The following is a 26,950-nucleotide window of genomic DNA, read 5'->3' as shown; positions in this document are numbered from 1 at the left end:
ACTGTTATTTCAGTGTTTTGTTCATCTTTTCTATTGGATGATCCTGAATAAGTCATAGCTTTGTTCATGCACGTTTCTGTACTTGTGTAAATGTTCTATAAGGTGGGCTCTAGAAGTAGAAGTGCTGCGCAGCGGACCCCCCTCCCTTGTTACACACACAGAGTGGTTGCTTTAGTCTTATATTAACGCTCTGCCATTGGCTTTTCTTTTTAAACGTCTAGAATGTACCTTCCCTAATGACATCAAGAGAAAATGATAAATCTGGTCATGAGGAGGAGGAGGCTGCGACACTACCATGTACACAGACTGAAAAGGATCCTTCACCGCCAAATTCAAGTGAACCTAAAGAGGATTCTCAGTTAACCAAAAACCAGGAAAATGGCTTAGTTGTTCCTATTGGGTAAATAGTGATTCTTCCTTAAAAATCTAAACTAAGAGAGGCTTTTCTTTGAAATCTCACTCGCTTTTTTTTGGAAATATCTCTTTATTTAAAAAAAGTGGATAGAGAATAATTGGTCTAATTGATAGGGCAGGCCACTTAAAATGGAAAATTAGATGGAATTGAACATCTTTTAATGATATATTTATTTATTGTTAACTGTTTAAAATTTATGAAAAGTAGCACACTAAAAATACATTTGTATTATAAATTCTTTGACTTTTAAAAAGTTGGCAAAATGGGCGTGGTGGCACACGCCTTTAATCCCAGCACCTGGGAGGCAGAGGCAGGCGGATTTCTGAGTTCGAGGCTAGCCTGGTCTACAAAGTGAGTTCCAGGACAGCCAGGGCTATATAGAGAAACCCTGTCTGTAAAAACAAAACAAACAAATAAACAAAAAGTTGGCAAAATATATACATAAAATAAAATTTACCATTTTTTTTACCATTTTTAGTTGTGCAAACACAGTGGCATAAATCATAAATCATTGTTTTATGGGCAACGCCTCCATCCATCCATCCATCCACCCACCCCAGAACACTGTTTTCTTTTTCATGAGCCTTTTAATGAGACTTTGTGTTCACTAAACATCACCTTCCACTCTCCCCTCCATCCTCTTTCTTCTGTCTTGGCCTCTGCCACTCTGTCATCTGACTTTTACACATTTGATTATGTTAGGCACACCATATAAGTTTATTAACATTTGAGGCTTGAATGAGCTTCCTCTGCCCGACTGTCTCACCCCTTACTTATCACTCTTTACTGTGCTAGGTTTAAATATAGGACTGTATACTATCCATGGCCTCACCTTCCATTTGGCTACATCTCAAACCTGAAATAACTTTTCGCCAGGTGGTGGTGGTACACACCTTTAATCCCAGCACCTGGGAGGCAGAGGCAGGCGGATTTCTGAGTTCGAGGCCAGCCTGGTCTACAGAGTGAGTTCCAGGACAGCCAGGGCTACACAGAGAAACCCTGTCTCAAAAAAACAAAAAACAAACAACAACAACAAAAAAAAAACCCAAAAACTTTTTTCTTTTTCCTATGACTTTCCTAACTTTGATACCATATTATTGTAGTGAGAAGATATTGTCCTTGAATAATTTGAATAATTTATAGGAGCTTATTAGAGGAAATTCAAGGTGCATGTTCTTAGAGTTGTCAATATTTTGTAGTCAAACTCCCTCTGGTTCCCCCTTGTTCTTTCTTCTAGGACTCAGATGATGAGTACGGTCATACAAGAAACAAAGCAAAATGTTGTCCAAACTACTCTCCCAGTGAGGGGTCGACTTCAGAGACCAAGACCAAATGTGCAAAAGGCCAGACAGAGGCAAATAGTACAAAAAGGCGAAGCCCGAGACATAGCTAAGAATGAAGGACCAGAACTGCAAAAAGATGAGACTAGAACATGCCTGACTGTGGTGAGAGAATTGATCTGTAACTAACTGATCCTTAATGCATGCTGGGACAGCAAATGGTAGCTCAGCCTGGGCTTGTCCTGTCACATTCTACTCAGTTTCCTGTTGAGTATGCGCTGAAACTTTTATCACTTTGTCTTAGTAGTGTAGTAGCTAACTTCTCTAGCAGGAAACAGCAGTTATATCATTTTTGCCCCTTAACTAAGCGTACTGTTTGGATTGTTTAACCGTTTTAGGCATCTTTTGCCCTTTTAGACAGTGCCTCCTTATTTAGCTGAGACTAGCCTTTATCCTCTTTGTCTTCCTGAGTGCTTCAAGCACAGAAATACGCTATCATTTCATTCTGCTTAACTTTAATTTCTTGCTTTTTCTTTTGAGTTCAGTGTATGGCTGAGGCTGCCTTTGAATTTCTGATCCACACTTTTGCTTCCCACATGCTAGGGCTATGCCACTATGTCCAGCTTTACCTAGGCTTTCAGTTTATTTTTAACATTTACCTATGCATTTGTGTGGTCAGAGGACAACTGGTGGGAGTCTGTTCTTTCCTTTTATCCTGTGAATTCTGAGGATTGGAGGCTGTCATACCTGGTGCTTTAAATTTATTTATTTTTTTTTAAATTTTTTTATTTTTTTCTGAGTTGTTTTGCTGGCCCTTAATTTCTTAGTAAGTCTTTTGAAGTTAGAAAAAAAAAATTTAAGTCCCCCAAATGTTATTTTTTAACTAGTCATTGTTTATGTTCTTTTCTCTGGGTAAAACCTGGGGACAGGTTGATACCCAGAGAGGAACTTTACCTTCTCAAAAGAGGGGGCATAGGAGGAAGACTGTGTGAGGGGGTACTGGGAGGAGAGGAAGGGCTGATATTGGGTTGTAAAGTGAATAAATAAATTTAAAAGAGAGATGAAACCTAGATTAAAAGTCATTGTGAGCTCCATTTGAACAAAATATACTCCTAAAAAAGCTATTAAACTTTTGGTGCTGAGCATCAAACCCAGAGTTTTGTGCACACTGGGCGTGTGGTATGAAATTGAATTCCAGTCCTACTCAGTACATATTATCATATAACAGATGACCCTTAGAGCAGGGATGTGCAGCTGTGATGAATGTACATATTTATTTGGGTATGTGCACAGGTGCATGTGAGTATGGGTCAAAGGGTATATATGGTATATTCCTTAATTTTTTGATGCAGGGTCTTTAACTGACCCTGGATGCTATTGCTTTAGCTAAGTGGGCTCCTCATGAGCTCCGGGGATCCACTGTACATTTGTAACTCTAGTGCTGGGGTTACAAATGTGCTCTGCTACATTTGCCTCATGTAGGTGCTGGGGATCCCAACTCAGGTCCTCATATTTGTTGAGCAGGTACTCTTACCCACTGAATCCTCATTCCAGCCCCCTCTTGGGACTGTATTTATAATATTATGTCTACATGGGACTGTAGTAAGTCATTGCACCTCTTGCTCAGAATGAGGCGACCTTGTTTTGGTTGTAAATCATGAATACTGGATGCCCAGTTCAGGTAATAATTTTTAAAACCTAAGTGGCTTAGGCATATGGCACAATGACAGTGCATGCAGATCTTTCAGATTCAGTCCCAGCATCCCAAAGAGGAGAAATAAAAATGGGAATATTCGTTCTTTGATTAAAATGTTTTAAGACATCTTATGGTTAAATATTAAATCTCATGCCACAGGGTGGTGGCTAACACCTTTAATTTCAAACTCTCTAGGGGCAAAGGCAGGTGGCTCTCTGAATTTGAGGCCAGCCTGGTCTACAGAGTGAGTTCCAATGGACTACAGAGAAACCCTCACTCAAAAAACAAAACAAAATAAAACAATCTTACTCACTCAGCCTTATCTTTTCAGGCAAACTCTTCTCACATTGAAAGTGGAGTTGCAGTTGACATGTCCTCCAGCATGTCAGAGTGCCAAGTGAGTGAAAGTCAAGGCCACGCAGATCCTGTAGAAAACTTAAGTGTTAACAAGGCCAGTGTTGTACATGAACAGATGCGGTGAGTCTAGTTTTCATGAGAAAAGCATGAACCATGTCAAGCTCAGTTTCTGATTGTTACATACTTGGTTTTATTCAAAGACATTCTGCTTTGCCGTTGTGTTTCCTGGTGCCTTTTCATGCCAGGCAAGTGTTGTACTATTCTTATGTTCTCTGAATCAGAACTTTGCTAAGTTGTCCGGGCTGGCTTTAAACTTGCTTCTAGGCCAGGCAAACCATAATTTGTGATGCTGCTGTTTCAGATTTAGCAGCTAAGGTGAAGCTTGTGCCAGCAGTCCTGGTTTAAAATGATCTCATTCTGTATAAGGTGTGGTGGCTTGTGCCTTTAAGTTTAGCACTTGGGAGGCAGAGGCAGGAGCTCTCTTGAGTTCAAGTGCAGCCGGGACTATGTAGAGAAACTCTGTCTCAAAAAAACCGACTTACCCAAACCCAACTTGTCCCTTATCTTTAGGCTCGTAAGTTTGTCGCCTCCTTTGAACTTAGTAATATTTACCCTTACCTGTGTTTTATACTTTAGTTCAGTATAATGGTTAGGGGTGTGTGGTCAGATGACAGCTTTCAGGAGTTGGTTCTCTCCCTTCACCTTATGGGAATTGAACTTAGCCAGCCTTAGTGGCAAGTGCCTTTACCCACTGGGCCACTGGGCTAGCCCCTATACTTAAATATGTTTTTAGAGTTACATGACATTTTTCCTGGTAGGTGGACCCTAATGGCTCTGCTATTGGGCTACTTCCTCAGCGCTATGGTTTCAAAACAAAACAAAACAAAAAAACAGAAAAGCTTTTCATTTGCTTGTTTTTGAAGATACTTTTTCTGATGCTGAAATGTATTAGCCAGCATCATAATCATTGAACTTACATATTTCCTTCATGTTTCCAAACAGAATGGTTAGGAGGATTAATATCTCTTTTCTGTGTATTTTGGGGATTAGTTTCTAATGGATGAAGACACACACACACACACACACACACACACACACACACATATTTATACACAATCTCTCTCTGTGTCTAACACACACATTTATATTTGTTTGTTTTGTATGTGTGTTGGGGATTGAACCCAGTCCAATGCCTTACAGTACAAGTTAGCGAGTTACCTGCCACTGTGCTACATTCCTGTCCCTGTATTGATTTTTGAGCATCCTAATTCACATCCTAGCCAGTTACTGAGAAATTTCTAGAAGTCCTTAGGTATGTCAGCTACCTTGGTAGCTTTGGCTTTCTTTGAATCTTTAAGCCATGTTTGTTTGTTTGTTTGTTTGTTTCCCCTCTTGAAATGGTTTATGTTAACCTTAAGAACTGCAAGATCTTCCCATGAGCTTTCAGGAATGTGGTATGATAAGACTGTCAAACAAGGCCATTGTATATCTATTTGTTCATGTGTTGGAGCCTATTTGAGGTTTTTATTTAAAGTTCTGTTATGCAACCTGTGTTCAGCCTCTGTGGCAAGTGTGTTGTATCTGATTTTTTTTTTCTCTGTAAATTAAAGTTATATGAAACCAGGCTAGAACTAGTGAACAAAAACAATGAATGATTAATACTATAAACTGTTTCCCAGGCTATAGAGAAAATATAAGTTATAAAATCTTTTATGTTTTGTTTCAGATATAAAATGCAGTGTTTCATTTTGCATGCTCTGTTTTATTTCCAGTTTATATGTAATCCTTTGAACTTAACATCAGTTTGAATCCAGAATTGTTTATTGTTGTTAAATTGATGGAACGTTTTGGTCTTCATCATAATTTGTACTTCATTCTAGGCATGAAAATAAACCGTATGTTCCTAGTCCAGCACTGCTGATAAGAAGGCGGTTCCAAAAGGCTAAACCAAATTTAGGAGGAGCACGCCGTAAGGAGGAGCAACCAGGGGTAGAGAAAGGCCGGACAGAAGAGAGCACAGAGCTAACAGCAGAAGATCCCCTGCTGCCGAAGGGGGACTGGGACACCCAGCTTTCTCTGCAAGCAAGGGTGAGTCTGCTGTGCCAGGTCACGAAGGAGAGAGCATGGTGAGAGACTCACTTGTGTGCTGCACACACTTCCCTGAAAAGCCAGTGGCATCACAGCTTATATAGATTTGAAAGTTGACCACCTGTGGCTTTTCATGTTTTAGGAGACTAGGCCAAACTGCTAAACCATATTGATATAGATTGTATCCATGGTAATATTATCTTTATTTTTTTCTTTAAGGAAGAGGCAGATATGCCTCTGGAGGTTTCAGTGAGAGAAGAGTGTGTACATTCTGAAGAGTCGGCTTCTGATGGAAACGATGCTCAGGTGAAAGCTGGACCATCAGAAGGTTCCAGGGATGGGACTTCGGAAGAGCAGAGTCTCAGTAAACAAATTAGGTAATTTGTTTATTTTAGAGACTCAGAATAAGCACTTATTTCTTAAAGAAGTTCTACCTTAATACACTGTTTTTTTTGTTTGTTTTTTACAAGTATTTATAACAATGTACATTTTTTTCTGACCAAAAGATAGTGTTCCTTACCTTGGTAATTAGAATGTTAATGCTTGTTTGGCTGTAAACAATAACAAAGGGTACTTTCAGTTTTTAAGAAAGTGGGAAGAAATCTAAGTTCTCGAAAAACATTATTTTCCTAGTCTACATACCCAACACGATGAACCAGTTCCATTGTTTGATTTCATAGTCATTATTGATTGGTTCCATGTATTTTATTTGTTTTTCTTTTAGTTATTTCTCATTTTGTGAATATTTCAGTCATCATATCATGGTTATTAGGCTAAAACCCTTACTCTGGAATATTTCTAGATATATAAGTAAGAATTCACTCTGAATAAGATGCTAAGCTGTAGTGAGTTCCTTTCTTATTTTCATGGCATATATTTTTAAAAGAATGGGTGGGGCTGGGCATACAGTTCATGCACACATTTGTGTATGACTTTTGAGGCCTTAGGTTCAATTCTAATGTCATAAAATGAGAAGGTATAGTATCATCATCATTGTCATTGTTGGAAGTTGAACTTAAGACTCTCCATGCTGGGTAAGCACCCTACCACTGAGCCTTAGCTTGGGGTCTTTATTTATGACTGGAACTGAGATTTTACTGTGAACATTAAGCCTTTCATTGAGATTATCCTGGTGCTTACATGATGATAACTGTTATTTTGGTTACAGATCCAGCTGTCCACAACTATTGAAAGAATCAAGCTATCCCAAGACTGTTTCGCATCGAAGAACAACTCTCTCTTCTGCCTCTGAGTGTGAGATAGAGCACAGTTGGAAAAGAACACATAGGAAGATGAAACCAAATGTGACCAAAGGGCGTGGATCAAAACGAATTCGAGGTAAGACTGCTAAGAAGGAACCTAGAGCTTCCAAGTCCATGTTGGTGACTCTTCGGGCATCTCAGAAAGAGGATGAAGATGATGCTGAGGATTTTGATTCTGACTATGAGGAAGAAACCTATCATCTTGCCCCAGAAGAATTAAACAAAGCACCAGTATTTGTACCTGTTGGTCTCAGATCCCCTGAACCAGTTTCTGCTCAGATCGAGGAAACAATGGAAGAGGTAGTTTGTGTTTTGTTTTGTTTTTTTCAATTTCTGGCACTTTCACCCCTTTAATGGATAATTATTTCTTCTCTTAGATTTATTAGAGTCTGAAGAGTTCTTTCTCTAAACATCCAATGTCAAAAGTAATTTATTTGGGACTTAGTGAATACCGTAAGGAACACAGCAGAAGTTGTCATAGTCCTTACTCCACAAGGGACTATGATAGAAAATTGCTTATCCTTGTATCTGTAAGCTTCTTAATCTGGCTTTTGACTAATTTGAAAAAAGTCTTGGCAGGTGTTTTCTATGTTTGGTTGGTGAAGAAGATAGAATCAATCTCTTTCCTCTTTTCTTCTTTGTCTTTTGGTTTTGAGGCAGGGTCTCATGTATCTCACATTGCACATTGGCCTTCAAGCGTGCTGTGCAGTCCAGGATGACCTTGAGCTTCTGGTCCTCCTGTGTCTACCTTTCCAGTGCTGGGATTACAGTCATGTGCTGCTACAGCTGGTTTTAAAAAGGTTGCAGGTAGAACCTCCAGCTTCATGTCTGTGAGGCAAGGACTTTACGACAGCCACATCCTCAGCCTCTCCACCTCCCTGCTTTCTTACTCAGTCTTATCACTACCCTCCACCCAAGAGAACTCACCTTTTCAAACTGGAATTCTTGTTTCTGGTACAGTGTAGGTTGACCTTGATTTCTAATCCTCCTACATCTACCTCCCAAATGCTGGAATTACAGGTGTGTGGTGCTGGAGGTGGAACCCAGGGCTTTTACATAATTGGCATAATCACTACCAACTGAGCCATATCCCCATTTCCTGCTTCCCTGCTTCTCTGCTCTTAGGTCTTTTGGAGATGAATTTGCTAGAATACTTGGTAATTCTGTGTTTAAGTTGTTTTTTTTTGTTTGTTTGTTTGGTTTGGTTTTTTAAAGCAAAAAACCTGATTACATCATTTTCCTTTGTCAAAGGTTTTAGTTTCTATCTTTATCACCATTCACTTCTCTCTTCATCCATTCTCACTTCTCTGTCTTTTTTCTCCTTTCCACTCCCTGGCCTCTCATGATAAGTAGTCATTCTATAGCTACAGTGTGCCCAATTCTTGGTTTGGTTTGGTTTGGTTTGGTTTGGTGATGGTCCATGCCTTTAGTCCCAACATGCAGGAGGCAGAGGCAGAGTCAGAGAGACAGAGAGGCAGCGGCAGGTGGGTCTGTGAATTTGAGACTAACCTGATGTACAGAGCAAGTTCTAGGACAGCCAGGGCTGCACAGAGAAACCCTGTTTCAAAAATTTAGGGGAAAAAAACCCTCTGTAGTCATTCTAATGAAGCAGGTATGAAATAGAAGAGCATGCTTTGCCTCCTGTCTTACCTGTGGTCTTACCGTCCCACTCTGAGCTTTAGAGTTTCCTGTTCTCATTCGATTCTTAGTCATTTAGCTGGTTGAATAGGGATTTAGAATACTTTGAGTCATTTCAAACAGAATCAGGAGTTCTCTAGACTGTAGTGACGATGTAGAAGACAGTTCAAGTCCTGTTATGGCACATCTGCCAAGAGGAAGTACCCTTCTTGAGTCTGTAATATTATACTGGTAAATGCAAAGGAATATCTACCTTTAATTTATTCAGGATTAATAATAAGCCTGTCAAATGTCTAAACGTAAATGAGTTAGTAGAATTCTTGATATAACTAAATAATATTGAAAGTTCAAAGTAAGTCTTCTGAATGTAGGTTTTAGTATACATCAAGAAAATACCGAAGGAAAATTAGTTTCGTGAAGGACAGGTGATTAATTCTACATGGAGTTTATCTCTATATCCTCTCCCACAGCACTTTGGGTGAAGGCAAGTTGATAGAGAAAATTTACTTCCAGTAATCAGGCCTCAGAATGTGTCTTTACAGAATATCTTCAGTGGCACTGTTTTGTCCCCTCTTCTGGTGATCAAAGTTTGGGTCCTGAACTCTGGACTATACTCAGCCTATCATAGTAGCAATTTTGACTCAGAAGTTGAACAGAACAATTCAAATTGTATTTCCTTTGGCCTAGAGAGATTGCTCAGCAGTTAAGAGTTCTTGCTACCCAGTCATGAGGTCCACAGTTCAGATCCCAACACCCATATCCAGCAAACCCCTGCAACTCCAGGTTCAATGTACCCATCAACCTCTCCTGGCCTCTGGAGGCTCACAGATGTGCTCATCTTCCTGACCCGTACACATACTTCAAATAAATCTTTTAAAAAATATGATTCCTTTTAACCAGCTGTCAGATAGTGTGTGAACCCATTACTGAATGATGAGAGACAGTTGTTGCATGAGGAGTGATATGATCAGTGTGTTTAAGCACATCAGGTCATCTCAACTATAATATTTATGGTAGTGTACAGTTAGTTTTATGTATAGTTAATGTGTTTTTCTTTAGTCATGAGTCTGTTGAGGGCAGGGACCAAGTATATTTAATTTGACTTTGTATTCCTATGCTTATATGATTGTGTTTTTTAAAACATTATATAAATGTTAGAAAATGGAAGAAATTGGGACAAAGTGAGAGGAATATGAAATGACATGTCAACTACTCAAAGGGTATCTGTAGAAAATTTGATAACGGGTTGTAAAGCCCCAGTCCCCTCAGAAATGTAATGTTTTACTTTTGCTAAGTTCTTAGTCACTAAGAATTAATGTAGTTTGGTTTTTACGTTGTGTAGCTGAGGCATATTTCTGCATTTTAATGTTTAATTTTGTTAGTTAATATAGAAAATGAGGTCTTTTAATGTTTGTACTTTGTCAAATTGAAATAATGATCCTTCTTCTGACAGCTTGAAATAACCATGGACGTTGCAGACATGACTATTGTTGAACATCAGCTTTCACATATGGACACAACAGCTCAGGCTGTGCAAGCAGAAAAAGTTGTGTATCCGCCATCATTTGTAAGTGTCTTCCGTCTGCTCACCTCCGGAAGAGTGAGTGCAGGGTTATTTTTGTAACATTGATTTTTTTTTTCCTCTCATGTGAGGAACTGTTTTTATGAAGAGTTGAAATTTGCAAATTATCAAGGGTTTTACTTTTGTTTTATTTTTTTGTTTTTTCTTGTTGTTGTTTTTTTTTTTTTCAAGACAGGGTTTTTCTGTGTAGCCCTGGCTGTCCTGGAACTCACTTTGTAGACCAGGCTGGCCTTGAACTCAGAAATCCATCTGCCTCTGCCTGGGATTAAAGGCGTGTGCCACCACTGCCCGGCAAGGGTTTTACTTTTGATTGTAAAACTCATTTTTGTATTTATTTTGTAAAGCTCAATATCATCATAGGCTTTTACCTCAAAATTCTGAGGCATAAATCTATATTAAATAAATTATAGTAACTATATAAAACTAACTACATTGTCATAAATACCATAGTAGAGATGTATTTTTAAAAACCAACAAAAGTTACATTTGTTTTTACTTTGTGTTTGTGTGCGTGCTTTGCTTGCATGCATATGTATTCACCACTTCTGGTAGGTTTTCCTAGTGGATCTGAGGAGGAAACCACTTCTTCCCTTCCTGATTTTATGGAATTTAGTAATGCTTCATCCTTGACATCCCAACCTTGGCTTCCATTGGCTTATGACAGTCTATGTTTTTATCTTTTATTGACACATTGAATTAGAGCTGTTGTCATTGAATTAGGGCCAATCCTGTGGTTTTGTTTTAAACTGAATATGTTTAATAGACCTTTTCCAGGGAAGATACATTTTTAATATCAGAAATTTGAAATTCAATTTTACATTACTTTCCAGATTAAGTATGATTTATTTCTCTTTCCTACATGATTGCCTTGGCTAGAGCTTCTGTTGTAAATCACTTCCTAGACATGGTACAAGTGTTTTGTTTTTTTTTTTTCCTAAGACAGAGTTTCTTTTGTGTAACTCTGGTGGTTGTGGAACTCACTCTGTAGAACAGGCTGGCCTCAAACTCAGTGGTCCACCTGCTACTGCCTTCTGAGTGTTGGAATTGAAGGCATGTACCACCAATAGCTGGCTTTCAAGTGGCCTTTCTTGATTTGGTCATAGTCTTAGCAGTTGATCTTATGCCATTAAGTACAGTGGTAGCTGTTGGGTTTTCTAGGATGTCTCTTTCACGCTGAGGAAACTCTTCTGTGCCAATTTGTTGTGTGTTTGTCAGGAAAGGGTTTTAGACTTTGTCGTGTAGTTTTGAGTTTTTATTTTTTGCATTGCTACAGATGTATATGTTTTTGTTACCATGTTGGAATGTTGTAATAACAATAGTTTTGTGTGTTGTAGGAAGCTTAATTCCCTGAGGATGACTTTTATATGTTTCTGTGTTGTTTACTAGTATTTCAAATGTCTTTATGTCCTAATAGCTATTTGTTGTGGTGAATCTCCAACCTAGATATGCCCCGGCAATGAAAACACAACTCAGTTAATATGAATACATGCTGTGTGCCTAGGTTGGGCAGATCTACCACTACACTACCATCTTCCACATCTATGAGACCCCTTATAACTTTCTCCAGGCCATGTGCTTNTGCTCAGCTTTTCTTCCTCCTCCTCTGCTTCCTCTCCCTCTTCCACTCTCTACCTTCCTCTCCACCTTCCCTTTTATCTGCCCAATCATCAGCTCTCCTTTATTTTACAAATTAAGGTAGGAAGCTCATTCTTTGTTTGCAGCCACTCACAGAAGAATGGAATTAATATCAAATATAGTTAGCCCCTGGGCTATCCACAACAGCTATTATCCGTGGGTTTTTGTTGTTGATGATCATATAGTGTTAGGTGTGGAAGTCTTGTTTTTCTGATACCTTTGGCAGGGAGAGAGCCCCCAACAGCTTAGGTGAAGTCTTAGATGCTGTAAGCTGAAGGAAGGCTGCATTGAACATCTGTGTTTCACAAATGCTGTTTTAGCTACCAGTTGTATATAGATCTTGCTGAATAGCTGTTTCTTATTCTGTTTTGCTCTTACAACCAACTCCAGGGTTTTTAATTTGGTTTTTAATTCATGTTTGACAGTTGTACTGGACAGCAGGTCAGCAGAGCTCCTGGTGCTCCTCTCTAGACAGCTGTCTCCTGTCCACTCATCCTGTACTAACGTTTGTTATATTTTAACCACACAGTGTGGTAAAGTTTTGTCCTCTTCTAGACTTTAGTTTTTATTGGGTAAATACTGGTTTGACTAGAGATGAAGGATTATGACTGTGAAGATCCAAGACTAGGAGACAGATAAATCAGGAGTGAGATACAGAAGAATGTGGTCTGCAAGTTAGTATTTCTGTTCTTACTTGTGAACCTTTATGGATAAACATAAATTACAAAAAGATTTACTATCATAACTAAAAACACAGAAGGACTTGTAAAAAAAAGACTTGCTGATGCTTAAAAACAAAAACAAAACCAGAATATTTGTTTGGGGGAAATACTTAACATGTTTTTCTTCTTTTAGGAAATGGACGTAGGTGAACAGACCCAAGAAGAATCAGGTAACTGTTAACAAAGAATTGATTAAGACTGTTTGGTTAACTGTACTGTAATGATTTCGGTGATGACAGGTAAATGGGGCATTTAATGTAAATGGCGGTGATGACTGCTAAAATGTAGACCAAGACATTAACCTGTTAGGTAGAGAGGAACCTGAGCTTCTCAGACCCTAACTAGAAGGTAAGCCTAGAATCAGGGTGAAGTCGTGAAGCACCGATGTCTCCTCTGGAGCTGCGCAGTCACTGTGTGGGCAGTGTTCGTAGTGAGTAAAGGCAGCGTGGGTGAGCTATAAACATGTCCTGATGGGAGCAGACTGTGCCTGAGGACTGGGATAGTGGTGTGAAGGCTGTTGCAACTGCTTACTAGCAGACATCTGAGCATAAAGTCTTCCTAAGTGAAGAGATGTCTAGTTTAATGTTTATGTTTAATGTTGGTATGTTTTCTCAAGGTCCCAGTGATGGAAGCACGGAAGCCGCCATAACTTTACTTACAATGGGAGATATAGTATTGCAGTCAGAGATCGTTCCTGGACAGGGAGATGGTAAGTCTGGAAGATAAATCCTACCCAGAGTCAAAACCTTTAAAAATGAGTTAACAAGGTACATGCTGAGTAACCTCCAGTCTTTAGGTTTTTATGTTAGAAATTGTCAGTGTTGTTTTTCACAAAAAGAGATTAAATTAATCATTATTTTACTTAGTCTCTTCAGGTGCAGTGGCAACAATTTTGAGAGGATACAGTTGGCTTATTGAGAGTAGTTTGGGACTGGAGAGATGCTTCAGTTGTTAAAAAATAGCAAAGCTGCCAGGCAGTGGTGGCGCAGGCCTTTAATCCCAACTCTTGGGAGGCAGAGGCAGACAGATTTCTGAGTTCGAGGTCAGCCTGGTTACAAAGTGAGTTCCAGGACAGCCAGGGCTACACAGAAAAACCAAAAAAATAAAAATAAATAAATAAAGCTCATAACTAGAAATACAAGAATTATTTGGCTGGGCTAGATGGCCTTTAATCTCCAGCCATTGGGAAGCCAAAACAGGCTGATCTCTGAGCTCCAGGCTGGCCAAGCTTGGGAGGTGGAAAAGGGCTGGGGAGGGGGGGAATTTGTACTCACAGAATAGTTACTGATAAATCCTCAACCTTTCATAGCATCATAAACACTGGATATTGTGGATCATTGACCACTGATCAATATTTCTTTTAGCAAAAGGATTCCTGCTTGAGATGGTGATCATAACTGATATAAATCTATAGAGGGGCAAATAGTTACTGAGATGATTTATTTAACAGTAGTGGAAAAGCCAAAAGAAATGCCAACTTAAATCTTAAATGCATTAACTCAACATAAAACTATATAGTTGTTTTAATTTTTATTTTTGTGGTATAAGGTATTGAACCCAGAGCATTGTTTGCTAGGCAACTGAGCCAAATCTCCTATTCCAAAAGCTGAAGCCTTTACTCGTTAACTTTAACTATAGCTAATTGTATTATAGGCAGTTGTTTTGACTGGTAATGGTTGATCTACCATTCACTTTCATTGTATGAATTATAAGTTCATAACTGTGCATTTTTCAGAGGAGTGTCTAATTTGTGTTCCAAGAAGGGTTTCATTCTCAGGCAGAATACTTTAGTGACACTGGTACAAATTTCTAGTATTTAAAGTACAATTTTCAAAAACTAGTAAATGAAGATACCCTGTTTTGAAACCATTTAGGTATATAGTTACTGAAAATAACAAAAAGACTGGTTTTTTACTTAGAGTACCCCAAAAACTTAATGATAAGAATAATTAAGCTTATTACAGATCATATTCTTGAATGAAATGTGAAATAATGAAATTAAATTTGGATCCTAATAGAACAAACTTTAATACTGAAATTGAATTATAGTTACTGAATGTTGAGGAATTTTTTCAAATAGCTATTAAAATTGGATCAATTTTAATTTCCTATTTTCTTCTGCAGTAGGAGTATGTGTATTTCCTGATGTTCATTCAAAGGATCAAAGTCATGTGCCTTTTATCCCAGATAATGTAAATCAAAAAATTGTTCATGACGATCAGGGGGTTTGTTCACCTGTCATTAGTACATCGCATGCATCATTTGAAGAAAACAAGATCGTATCAAAGGAACAAAGCAGTAGAGACACTGCTGTGGTGGAAGAAGCAGTGGAGGAGACTCTGCCAACCAGGTAATTCCAGCATTCGATTAACAAAGAGTTCAGCAGCACCAGGTTAGTTATTAGCTTCTGGTAATGCTTATGCTAATTCTTCACAGGTTAAATTAAAGATTATCTGACACTGATACTGGTTTGTTAGTTTGCATATAAAACCACAGCAGTATGTTTTCTGTGTCTTTGAAGTGAAATAGGTTTATATGAATGTTTTATAAACATGGTCTCCATTTTCTTCTTAGGGCTCTTAGCAAACTTAACCTCTTTTTAATTTTAGCATTCAGAAATGACCATTTGCCAGGTGTGGTGGTACATACCTGTAGTTTCAGCCTTCTGGGGGCTTCAGCAAAGGTGGTTTCAGTTTTAGGGGAGCCTCATATTGTGTTGATACTTTCTCAAAACAAACAGACAAGCAAACATTTACATACAGTGTGTTACTGAATGGTGGTGTGTTAACTGTATCAGTGCTAGACATACACACCAGAGGGACTTTCATCACTTTGCATCTTTTTCCTTTTAGGAATATAGCTTCTACGATGAGCACACATTTGAGAATGGAGAGTATGGTTGTTACACCTGAACTAAATTCTGAGAAGATTTTAGAGATCGGTGAGCTTGATGGTCATCAGGAAGTTGCCAGTTTCTGCATAACTAAAGGGACAGAAGTGGAAATTCAAAGAGGTGAGTTTAATTTTTCTTTTAGAAAATTATATTGACAAAAGATAGTTCAGGGACCTGTGAGATGGCTCGATGGGTAAAGGCACTTGCCACACCAGTCTGTATACCGGAGTTTGATCTCTGAAACCTATATAAAGGTAGAAGAGAGAACTGGCTCCCGCCAAGGTGTGCTCATGGTGGCAATGCAGCTCTTGGAATAATAAATAGTTTTACATTTATTTTGTGTGTGCCAGTATTTTGTTCACATGTATGTTCTAAGGGGTGGTGAGAACACTCCTGATTCACAGCACTCTGGAGGTAGAGGCTGTCTAAACAGAAAGTATTGTTTGTTTCTTGAGATGATCCGTATACAGTACAATTTACCTACTTAAAGTTTGCAAATTAGTGTTCTGCTCACCAAATTGTCTTTAGTACCACAGTCAGCAGCTACTTTCCAGCATAGCCAACACTAATTCCAGTGTGTCTTCGTACGTGCCATGCTAATAGAAACATACAATATATCGTTGAGTCTGGTGTTTTTCACCTAGCATGTTTTCAGGATTCGTTTATATCATGTATAAAATACTTTTAAAAATGTACTGCTGTGTGTTTGTATTGCCTGGGACTGTGGATGTGGAGGTTAGAAGACAGCCGTGTGGAGTTGGTCCTCTCCTCCCACCATACTGGCTGCCACAGGTTCTTGGTCAGAGCTTTTACTCACTGGATCTTATTTCTTTTTATTGACAAATAATATTGTGTAACTGTACCACCTTTTGTTCATTATCTGTTGGTGAGCGTGTAGAATGTATCTGCCATTTCTATAATGAGTAATGCTGCTATGAACACTCATGGATGTTCTTATTTCTCCTGGGTTTACACATACCAAGTAGAATTTCTGGGTCATGCAATATTTCTCTTTTGCCCCCTCTGCCATGCTAGGGTTGAATTCAGGCTTTTCTATATGCTAATCGTATACTGTCACTGAGCTTCTTCGTCTTAGGAGTAACCATTAATTTGTTTTCAAGAAGATTCCAGTTATTTTCGTGGCAACTTTTATATGTTATGTGGCAGTTAAATTAAAAAAAAAAAAAGAATAGGTGCATGACTTTATATTTTTAACCAGCAGTCTATGAGAGTTTGTCTGATGTCTGTCTATCTGTCTCATGCACATAAGACAGGATTTCACTATGCATTCAAAGCTGAGTAGGAACCTCACTGTGTAGTTTAGGCTGGCCTTGAACTTGGATTCTTCCTATTTCAGTCTTCCAGAAGCAAAGAATTTTAGTTTCTGTCCCCGCCTAGACACCTAACTTTTTTAGTGGTGCTGGAATTTGAACTCAGGACCTAACTGGTAAACAAACACTAAAGTGTATTAATCCATAGCCCTCCAAGACAGTATTATAACTCTTGATGTGAAGCAGGATTTCATTGTAAATGTGACTAATGATACATGTCTTTTTCTTTTTCTTTTTTCTCTTTCTTTTTCTTTTTCTTTCTTTTTTTTTTTTAATCTGTTGGGGGGGACGTGTGGGCATGTGGGCCACTAAATACATGTGGGGAGCAGAGAGCAGGCTTGGGTTTCTCCTCCATGGATCCCAGGGATTCAAATCATATCATTGCACTTGCACACTGGCTTCTCTGATTGTTTCTTTCTTATTTTATTTTATTTTATTTTATTTTATTTTATTTTATTTTATTTTATTTTATGTGTATGAGTGTTTTGAGTGCATGTATGTCTGTGCACTCTCTTGTGATTGGTGCCTGCAGAAGCCAGAAGAGTATGCCAAATCCCCTCGAACTTGATTAACAAATATAAGAGCTGGGACTCAAATTTCGTTCTTCTGCCTAATCTGCAAGTGTTTTTTAACTACTTGAACTCTCTCATTTTTAAAATGTCCTTAATATATTGTGATGCATACATTAACTTCTACCTTCATTTCCTCTTCTACTTCTTGCCAAAGGTCTGATTCCTTAGGAAAAGTAGTGGAAGCCATACCCTTCCTAGATTATTGAATTCATGCTTAGAAAATCTGGATAATTAACACCATTCCCCCCTAGTTTTGGGTTCCTGATATCTGAGATTTCCTTTCAGCCATCAATGTCTGACAGTATATGCAGTTAGTTAATTCATTAAACTGGTTTGAGCAGTATTCAGAAGTACATATGTGGTCTCTTGGTCAGTTTGCTCCACTCTTCTGCCTAGGTTCACACCATTCCTTATATTTAGAAGTATTTTTCTTCCCCAGTGTGTGATATCATTTAAAATTCTATTGCACGTATCTTGTTGTCTGTGTCTGTGTGTGTGTGTCTGTGTGTGTGTGTGCACGCGCGTGTGTCTCTTGCACCTGTACACATGCCATGGTGCATGTGTTAGGATACAGGAAAACTTGCTGGAGTCAGTTCTTTAACAGTGGGACCCAGTGGTTGAAAGACTTGGTGGCACCTGCCATTACCCACCAAGTCCCCTCACCTGCCACACAACTACACCTCTCCCAGGCACCTGCTGTGGTGGAATTATCAGAGAGACCCTTGTACTCACTTCTAATCCTCTTTTGGGTGTGGGTTTGTCATTAGTTATTAAATTATGTATTGCATGTGTATGTATGAGTGGGTGTATGCATATGTGTATGTGCATGTGTGTCTGTATGAGTGAGTGTGTCTGTGTGTGTATTTGTGTCTTAGGTGTGTGTGTGTGTGTGTGTGTGTGTGTGTGTGTGTGTGTGTAGGTGTGCATATACCACAGAGGATGTGAGACTATCAGATGACAACTTGTGGGAGTCAGCTTTCTCCTTTCATGTGTGGGTCCTGAGGATTGAACAGGTTACTGTTAGCTAGCTGATGAGCCATTTGCCAGCCCTTAATTACAGTACTACTTTTAATTATGATACTGTAGAACTGTTATCACAAATAGGGATGCAATTGCTTTGTCACCCAAGAATGAAATATGTCCAGTGTAGGTTTCATTAATCATGTTTTACTTTTCAAAAATCTTGGCAAACCCCATTCTTCTGCCGTGTGAATTAGCTGATTTTTGAGTATGAGAATCTTGGAGGGGTAACCAAATCTGTTTTTTAAGAGAGAATATGTTTCTAATGTAGAGATTTAGCTGTACTGTTTTGAACTATATCTTGTGTATCCCCCCCCCTTTTTTTTTAAAAAAGAAACTGAGGGAGATGATTCCAAAGCAGTAGAATTAGAGGATAAAAGCCGTGCTCCAGTCACAGCAGCAGAAACTAAGGAAGAGGAGCAGCCCCAGTGTGTGCGTGATGTTGAAGGGGCCGGTGTTTCTCAAGAAGCAATCCTACCTGCGAGGTAAAGGAGGAAAGACACCCTGCCGTTCATTCTATGCTGTACCTTAGCTTTCGCCAGCCACAGAATTCCACTGGGGTTAACATTTTTAAAGTTGAAAACATTACAGTCAATGATAATACTTAGTCCTAAAAATAATTTTGTGCTTGGTTGATTGATTTAAAATAATGTATTGAAACTATTTCAGAATTGAAGATCACGAGGAGAACTTGCAAGAGGTTCAAGTGTCGGGCGCTGCAGTTGCTTCGTCTGAGATAGGGCAGCAGACACTCGATTCGGGGCGGAGTTTTGGTGAGAGTGCTGCTGAAGAAGCCCTCAAAGAAACCCCTACAGGCAGCGGCGTGCCCGTGCTTCCTGTGCCAGAGGTAGAGCAATGTCCAGTACTGAGGGCTGTGGCTCTCCTTTCTCCATTTACTGTACAGCCTATGTGGAGGCTCACACTTGTAATCCCAACTCTCAGGACTTAGAGACAGGAAACTCAAGTTTGGGGGCAACCTGGGTAGTATAACAAGCACTAGGTTAGCCTGAGTTACACAGCAAGACCCTGTCTCAAAAAACAGAGCACACATTCGACCCCAGCAATTGAGAGGGAGTTTTAGACAGATCTTTATGAATTCCAAGGCTCCCTGCTCCAGATAGTGAGACCTTGCGTTTAAAAGAAACAAAAACTCCCAAATACATGTATGTTCACTTCATCACTGATTCCCAAAAGCTCTGGTCAGCCCCTTTCTGCTTCCTGCCATCTCCTCACATCTGTGACCCTAGTTTTACCTTGGCAGGGGTGGACTGTGGTCGGGGTGTGGTGATCGGTGCCTGTGCTGACGGAAGAGGAATTCTGGAGCCCAGGAGCTTGAGGCCAGCTTTGGCCCTGCAGAAACTAGTCTTAGAAACAAAACCAGGAGCATGATAGAATTTTTGGTGTGTGTTTGGACTCCTGACCCTTCCAAGGCCATAGAGCAGTGGTTCTCAGCCGTCCTATTGGTGTTCCCCTTGAATACAGTGCCTCATGTTATGGTGACCCCATAATAGTAATTTAGCTGCTACTTCATAACTAATTGTGCTACTTCTAAGAATCATAATGTAAATATCTAATGGGCAGGATCTCTAATATATGTCCCCTGTGAAAGGGGTTTTGAATGACAGGTTGAGAAGCATTGTCCTGAAATACAAGTATTATTCAGTTTTGTTAGAAAAGCTTGAGAAGTTAATTTCTTGCGTCTTAGCTCTGATCTTTATATTTCGTTCCCAGAATAAATGTTTCCTGAGATATTACTCCATGAGGGACATTGAGGCAGCACTGGGGTACAAAGCTTTGGGAAACATGAATAATTGCATGTTTTGATATTTAGTTGATATCTGGTATGATAGGCTCTGTGATAGACTGGAACCAGACCTCGGTGGTGTCCTCACCATCAGTATAGTCTCTGGAAAGGAGAGGCATTAATACTGTTTTTAAAAAGATCCTTGGATAGGAAAGTAGTTGAGTTTTGAAGTACAGAATAAAGTAGCTTATTAAAAGGAAAGGAACATATTTTAACAATAGGTGTAACACCATGATTTGTTAAAGTAGAAAGTAAGGAATTTATCTCCATCCAATGTCAAGATTTGTTTTCTATGTCATCCCCAGTTTTTGCTTTTTAACTTTTACTTTGAAATAATTTCAGACTTAAAAAAGTTACAAAAATCTGTAAGAACTTTCCCTTACTTTGTTTTCTTGGATTCAAACTTGATCTGTTTGACATTAATTTATATTCATGAGTTATATCCATAATGTCTTTACTAAGAAAAAGATGCCTTACAAAGGAGTAGCAGTGTATATTGCTGTTTTAGGTCTACAGTGCTACAGCGGCAATGCAATAGCTGTCATTCCTTTTGTGCAGCATAGTGTGACTTTGATATATTAGTGAAGATACTTCCTAATCACTTGGCTAGGATGGTGTCTTTGAGATTTATATGTGATAAGGACATTTTTTCCCCTTCATGTTGGGTATGTGCCCAGTGAGACCCAGCTCTTTCTTTTTCTTTCTTTTTTTTTTTAATTAGATATTTTCTTCATTTACATTTCAAATGCTATCCCAAAGTCCCCTATACCCTCCCCCCCACCCTGCTTCCCAACCTATCCATTCCCGCTTCCTGGCCCTGGCATTTCCCTGTACTGGGGCATATGATCTTCACAAGACCAAGGGCCTCTCCTCCTGTTGATGACTGACTAGGCCATCCTCTGCTACATATGCAACTAGAGAGACAGCTCTGGGGGATACTGGTTAGTTCATATTGTTGTTCCACCTATAGGGTTGTAGACCCCTTCGGCTCCTTGGATACTTTCTCTAGTTCCTCCATTGGGTGCCCTGTGTTCCATCCAATAGATGACTGTGAGCATCCACTTCTGTGTTTGCCATGCACTGGCATAGCCTCACACGAGGCAGCTATATCAGGGTCCTTTCAGCAAAATCTTGCTGGCATATGCAATAGTGTCTATGTTTGGTGGCTGATTATGGGATGGATCCCCAGGTGGGGAAGTCTCTAGTAGTCTCCTTTCGTCTTAGCTCCAAACTTTGTCTCTGTAACTCCTTCCATGGGTATTTTGTTCNCTATTCTAAGGAGGAATGAAGTATCCACACGTTGGTCTTTCTTCTTCTTGATTTTCTTGTGTTTTGCAAATTGGATCTTAGGTATTCTAAGTTTCTGGGCTAATATCCACTTGTCAGTGAGTGCATATCAAGTGACTTCTTTTGTGATTGGAGACTCAGCTCTTCTTAACAGTAGCTTTGGTATCTTTTGACAAGACTTGATTCAGTCAGTTGTTGGCAGTGTTTGTTTCAAAATAAAAGCCTAAAGATTCCTAGCATTAGAAAATTACAATCTGTTTATGGGTAGTTTGTGGAAAACAGGAGCAACCCACAGTGGAGGCAAAGGGAGCAGCTACCTCCACTGAGATATTACAGACTCAAGCATCTGCTGTGTTGGGAATGTGGATGGAGTGGAAGAGTTTGACCCTCCACCCTGACACCGAAAAATTATGGAATAATTACATCTGACAGTTTAATTGGGCTATTTTAAACTTATTTAAGATAAGCCTGTTAGTTTGAAGATGCTGTCTCTTCACCATATGTCAGGCTGTCAGAAACTTTCTCAAGCTTCAGTTTCTTCTCCATGTTTTAATGGCAGGGTGCACCATCTAATGTTCCAGAAGCCCAACGGGAAAACCCCAGTCCTCAAGACGTTACAGGTATGAAAGGCTGCTTCCAGCAAAATGTGTGCTGTGATAATGTGTAGTATAATTTTTAATTTTAGCCTCCTTTTTTTTTGAGATAGGTTTTTGTTTTGTTTTGTTTTGTTTTGTTTTGTTTTGTTTTGTTTTGTTTTTTTGTAGTCCTGTGTGTCCTGGACCTTGCTAAGTAGACTAGGCTGGCCTCAAAGTCACAGAAATCCTCCTGCCTCTGTCTCCCTAATGCTAACATTACAAGCATATTCCACCACACCTGGCTTTCATGTAAATATGGGGGGGAAAGCACAAATTTAAATAAGCCAATGGCAGTCATAAAATACAAATGTAAATTTTATCAGTTTTACTCAAAATTATAAATGCTTCCCACAAAATAGCCTGTGTAGGCTTTTGGGGTTGGGGGATGTGTTTTATTTTTTTACTTAGTTTTGGCATTGTACGTTACAAGAATCATTTTAGAGATGAAATAATGGTTTTGTACTATTTCTTGGTTTAGCTTTTCATTGCTAACTTTTAACTTCGACAGTGAATCTATTTGCTAATGGACAGCAAGATGGAGAAGATGAACAAGCATTCATTTTAACTTTGGTGGAAATCCCAGCCAATGCAACAGAAGGATTTACCGATGCCGCCATGCAGTTAATGCCGAGCTCTCTGCTGCCAGCACCTATATTGGTCAGGTCTGGGAATGCAACAGAACGAGGTGACCTGAGGTAAGGCAGTTAAACCTTTTACCAGTCAAGTAGTAAGTCAGCTGTACACAACAGTGTGCCGGTCGCATGGATGAGGATGGTACTTGATCTTGTCTGTTCTCTGCTCTGCCCTCTTGTACTTTGGCCTGCTCTCCTCTGTCATCCTCTAGAAAGTCCTTCTACTTTTACACGATTTTTGTTACTATTTTTAATGTATATGAGAAAAAAATGTGATTGTTTTTCTATGTGTAGGTTATTTCACATAACACAGCGTTCCAAGTCTGCTCATTTTCTTTGTAGTCACACATTTTATTTTTCATTTTGCTTGAGGAACAAATCCTTGCATGTGTGTGTGTACATGTATGCATGTGTGTACATGCCCATAACTTTTTCTAAATCTACTCATCTGTTGATGGCCTAATGTCATAGTTTCTATAATCTGACTGGTACTAATAGTATTACAGTAAACATGGGTATTTGGGTGTTTGTTTTTGTACATTGATTTCATTTCCTTCAGATCTACAAGTATGTAGATCATAAGGTAGGTCTATCCTTAGAATTTTTGAGGATCCTCCGTCATGTTTTATGTAAAGGGTATGCTGATTTCTACTCCCACCAGTAGTGTGTAAGTTTTTTCACATCATTGCCAGCATTAATTTGTTTTGCCTTTTATTTTGTTTTGTTCGATGACAGCTATTTAGATAGGGATAAATAGTTTAGTGTAGTTTTGATATTGCACTGTTTCATAAGTTTGTTGAACTGTTGTGCTTTTGAGAAGTTGAGGCCTATTGTGATCAGTTGTCCACTTTTAATTTAGTTAGGTTAGTGTGTATTGGTTGTATAAACAGGTGTTTCATTATGACACTGGATACATGCAGCTATATGGGTCTGGTTATGTAGCCTGGCTTGGGTTTAGTCTTCTTGAGATTATAGGTATAATTATATAACTACCTCTTTAAAAAGTTCTGAATATGGGCTGGCAAGGTAGCACAACAGGTCAAGCTGCTTGTTTGCAAGCCCAATGACCTGGGTGTGAGCCCCAGAACCCACATGGTGGAAGAAAACTCTTGTAAGATGTCCTCTGAACTTAACGCATGCTTCAGCACACATGCCTTCTTTCTAGCATGCCAATAAATTAGAAAAATCATTGTTTGTATCTTTCTTAATATTAATCTTATTGTGATAAATAGCTGCAAACAATTTCCTGCATTTTCGTAGTTTTTTTTCTACTTTGTTTCTTTCATTGAGAAGCTCTATAATTTGGTTTAATTACATTTGTTCATTGGTACATTTGTTTTCTGAGCTCTTGGAACCACATGTTTCTCTTTGTTTCCTTCTTGTATTTTCAAAGTTACAAGACTTACATTAAGATTTTTGATTTATTTAATGTTGGTGGTGAGTGGGATGAGGCACAGGGGTCTAGGTTTCTTGTTTGTTTGGTTTGGTTTTCAGGGATTTTATTTTGGTTTGTATTTAGATTTAGTGTATATGTGTGAGTGTTTTGCTTGCATGCATGTATATATACCATCTATATGCACTTGATTCCCTTGGAGGCTAAAGGCATCAGATCCCCCTGGAACTGGAGTTACCAGGTGGTTGGTTGTGAACTATGATGTGCTGGGATCTAAACCCAGTTCCTCTGCAAGAGCAGCAAGTGCTGTCCCAGGGATTCTGCGCCCCCCCCCCCCCACACACACACACTTTGCTATTTTGTTGCTGTGGTTCTTTAGTATATTTTGAAAACAGGCATGTCAATACTTGCAGAGGTGCTCCTTTTCCTCAGGTCTGCTTTGGCTATTCAGCTCAATTGTTTCTGTAAGAATTTTTGTTTTTTTTTTTTTCTAGTTCTGAGGAGAATGAATTCTTTGGTATTCTGAAGGAAATCGCATTGACTCATAGACTGCTATTGCTTTAATAAAACACAGATCAAAAGCAACTTGGAGGGAGGAAAGGATTTATATTTGACCTTACAGGGTACAGTCCATCATTGAAGGAAGTCAGAACAGGAACGGGATGCAGGACCTGAGGTAGAGGCCATGGAGGAATGCTGCTTACTGACTTGCTTGGTTTGTTTTTTCAGGGGTGCCTGCCCAGAGCTGGCACCACCCCCCGAGGCTTGGGTACTCAATCATTAATCAAGAAATGTTTCACAGACTTCCTGCAAGACAGTCTTAGTGAGATATTTTTTTCCATTGAGGTAACTCTTCCCAGATAATCCTGACTTGTTTCAAATTGATAAAATCTAGCCAGTATAATGGTTTTAGCTTTTAAAACTGGCTTAGCAATTTTAACTCCCTGATCTATGAACCTGGGAGGGTATTCCATTTTCTAGTATCTTCAGTTCCTTCAGTGATTGTCATTTCAGTCTTTCTTTCACCTGCTATAGGGTTTTGGTTTTGTGTTTGTTTTTGTGTTTTGTTTTTAGGCTGTTATGAAATGGTTTTTTTTTTTTTTTTCTGGTTTCATTCTCAGTGAGTTTATTGCTGATATATAGAAGTGTTATTGAAGCTGGCTTGTGATAGCCCATGCCTTTAATCCCGGCAGAGGCAGAGAGGTGCAGAGGCAGAGGCGCAGGTGGATCTCAGAGTTAAAGGTCAGCTGGTCTACAGATTGAGTTCCAGGACAGCAGGGGCTACACAGAGAAACCCTGCCTTAAAGACACTCTCCCCCCACCCCCTGCCAAATGTTACTGAATTTTGTATATTGACTTTTGTATGCTATTTTGCTGCCGTTATTTCCCTGTTGTGAGAATCTTTGGGTGGAATATTTAGGATTTTTCCGTGTGTAGAATGGTATCATCTGCACTCAGGGATAGTTTGTCTCTCTTCCTTTTATTGTCTCTTTCATCTCTTTAAATTGTTACGGCTAGAGTTTCAAGTATTGTGTTTATCAGAGAGTGAAGTCTGTCTGGTCCCTGGTCTCAGATTAAATGCTTTCATTTTTGTTCTGTTTGATAGGATGTCTGTGAATTTATCATATCTATCATTCATTGTGTTGCAGCATCTTTATAGATATAATTATTGGGGGGTTATCATGAAGATATATTGAATTTTATCAGACTTAATTCTTCATCTATTCAGGTAATTATGTAATATTTATTCTTGAGGATATTTATATGCTATTAGTTATTAGTGATATTAGACCATCCTTACACATTGGAATAAAATTCTCTAGATCATGGTATGCAAACTCTCTTAAGATTTCTTTTCACCTGAATATTTATTAAGAAATATTTATTAAGAAATATAGATTAAGTAAAAGTGAGAAAGAACTCAAGAGAGTATGACAAGTTACAAGGGAGAATACTTACTTAATTCCATCTGCAAATATTTTATTGAAGATCTCTATTGTATGTAGCAAGGATGTTGGTCCATAGTTGTCTTTATGTCAGGTTTTGCAAGGTCATACTGGCTTCAGAGTGGGTTTGAAAGAGCTTCGTTTTGTTTAATAGACTGATTTTTTTTGTTTGTTTGTTTTGTTTTGTTTTGTTTTAATTTGGTAAGATTTAGTAGTGAATTCCTTTGGTTCTAAGATCTTTATTGAGTTACTTTTTATTACTATAATCTCAATTCTGTGTTTTTTATTAATCTAATTAAGGTTTTTGTTTTGTTTTTCTTAGCTTTTAAATATCCTCTTGCTTTGATTTTAGCAGATCATATGCAACAGACATTTGTGTCTTTCTTCTAGAGGTTGCAATTTATTGGCATATAGTTTTTAAAATATTCTTAAATGATCTTTTTAATTTCAGTGTTATTGTAATAGCTTTTAGGGGACAGGCTTTTTCTTTTCTTTTTTTTTTTATTAGATATTTTCTTTATTTACATTTCAAATGTTATCCCAAAAGTTCCCTATACCCCCCATTCCCCACCCCTGCTCCCCTACCCACCCACTCCCACTTCTTGGCCCTGGCATTCCCCTGTACTGGGGCATATGAAGTTTGCAAGACCAAGGGGCCTCTCTTCCCAATGAAGGCCAACTGGGCCATCTTCTGCTACATATGTCACTAGAGACACGAGTTCTGGGGGTACTGGTTAGTTCATATTGTTCTTCCACCTATAG

General features: G+C 38.8%; 1 protein-coding gene across 6 annotated transcripts in view; it reads left to right on the top strand.

The window, feature by feature from the left end:
* Positions 1-26,950, top strand: part of Bdp1 (B double prime 1, subunit of RNA polymerase III transcription initiation factor IIIB) — a 93,373-nt gene that overhangs the window by 47,382 nt on the left and 19,041 nt on the right. For all 6 annotated transcript variants that reach the window (XM_029543939.1, XM_029543944.1, XM_029543942.1 and 3 more), the window contains exons 20-34: positions 222-400; positions 1,653-1,860; positions 3,723-3,868; positions 5,629-5,836; positions 6,056-6,213; positions 7,005-7,398; positions 10,190-10,303; positions 12,809-12,845; positions 13,292-13,384; positions 14,800-15,025; positions 15,528-15,688; positions 18,826-18,976; positions 19,161-19,338; positions 22,142-22,202; positions 22,726-22,912. In XM_029543939.1, the coding sequence (XP_029399799.1) occupies positions 222-400; positions 1,653-1,860; positions 3,723-3,868; positions 5,629-5,836; positions 6,056-6,213; positions 7,005-7,398; positions 10,190-10,303; positions 12,809-12,845; positions 13,292-13,384; positions 14,800-15,025; positions 15,528-15,688; positions 18,826-18,976; positions 19,161-19,338; positions 22,142-22,202; positions 22,726-22,912 (2,501 nt within the window). The remainder of the gene's footprint in view (positions 1-221; positions 401-1,652; positions 1,861-3,722; positions 3,869-5,628; positions 5,837-6,055; positions 6,214-7,004; positions 7,399-10,189; positions 10,304-12,808; positions 12,846-13,291; positions 13,385-14,799; positions 15,026-15,527; positions 15,689-18,825; positions 18,977-19,160; positions 19,339-22,141; positions 22,203-22,725; positions 22,913-26,950) is intronic.

The sequence above is a fragment of the Mus pahari genome, chromosome 11, assembly GCF_900095145.1.
Source record: "Mus pahari chromosome 11, PAHARI_EIJ_v1.1, whole genome shotgun sequence".
NCBI lineage: Eukaryota > Metazoa > Chordata > Mammalia > Rodentia > Muridae > Mus > Mus pahari.
This window is presented reverse-complemented; position numbering and strand designations above follow the sequence as displayed.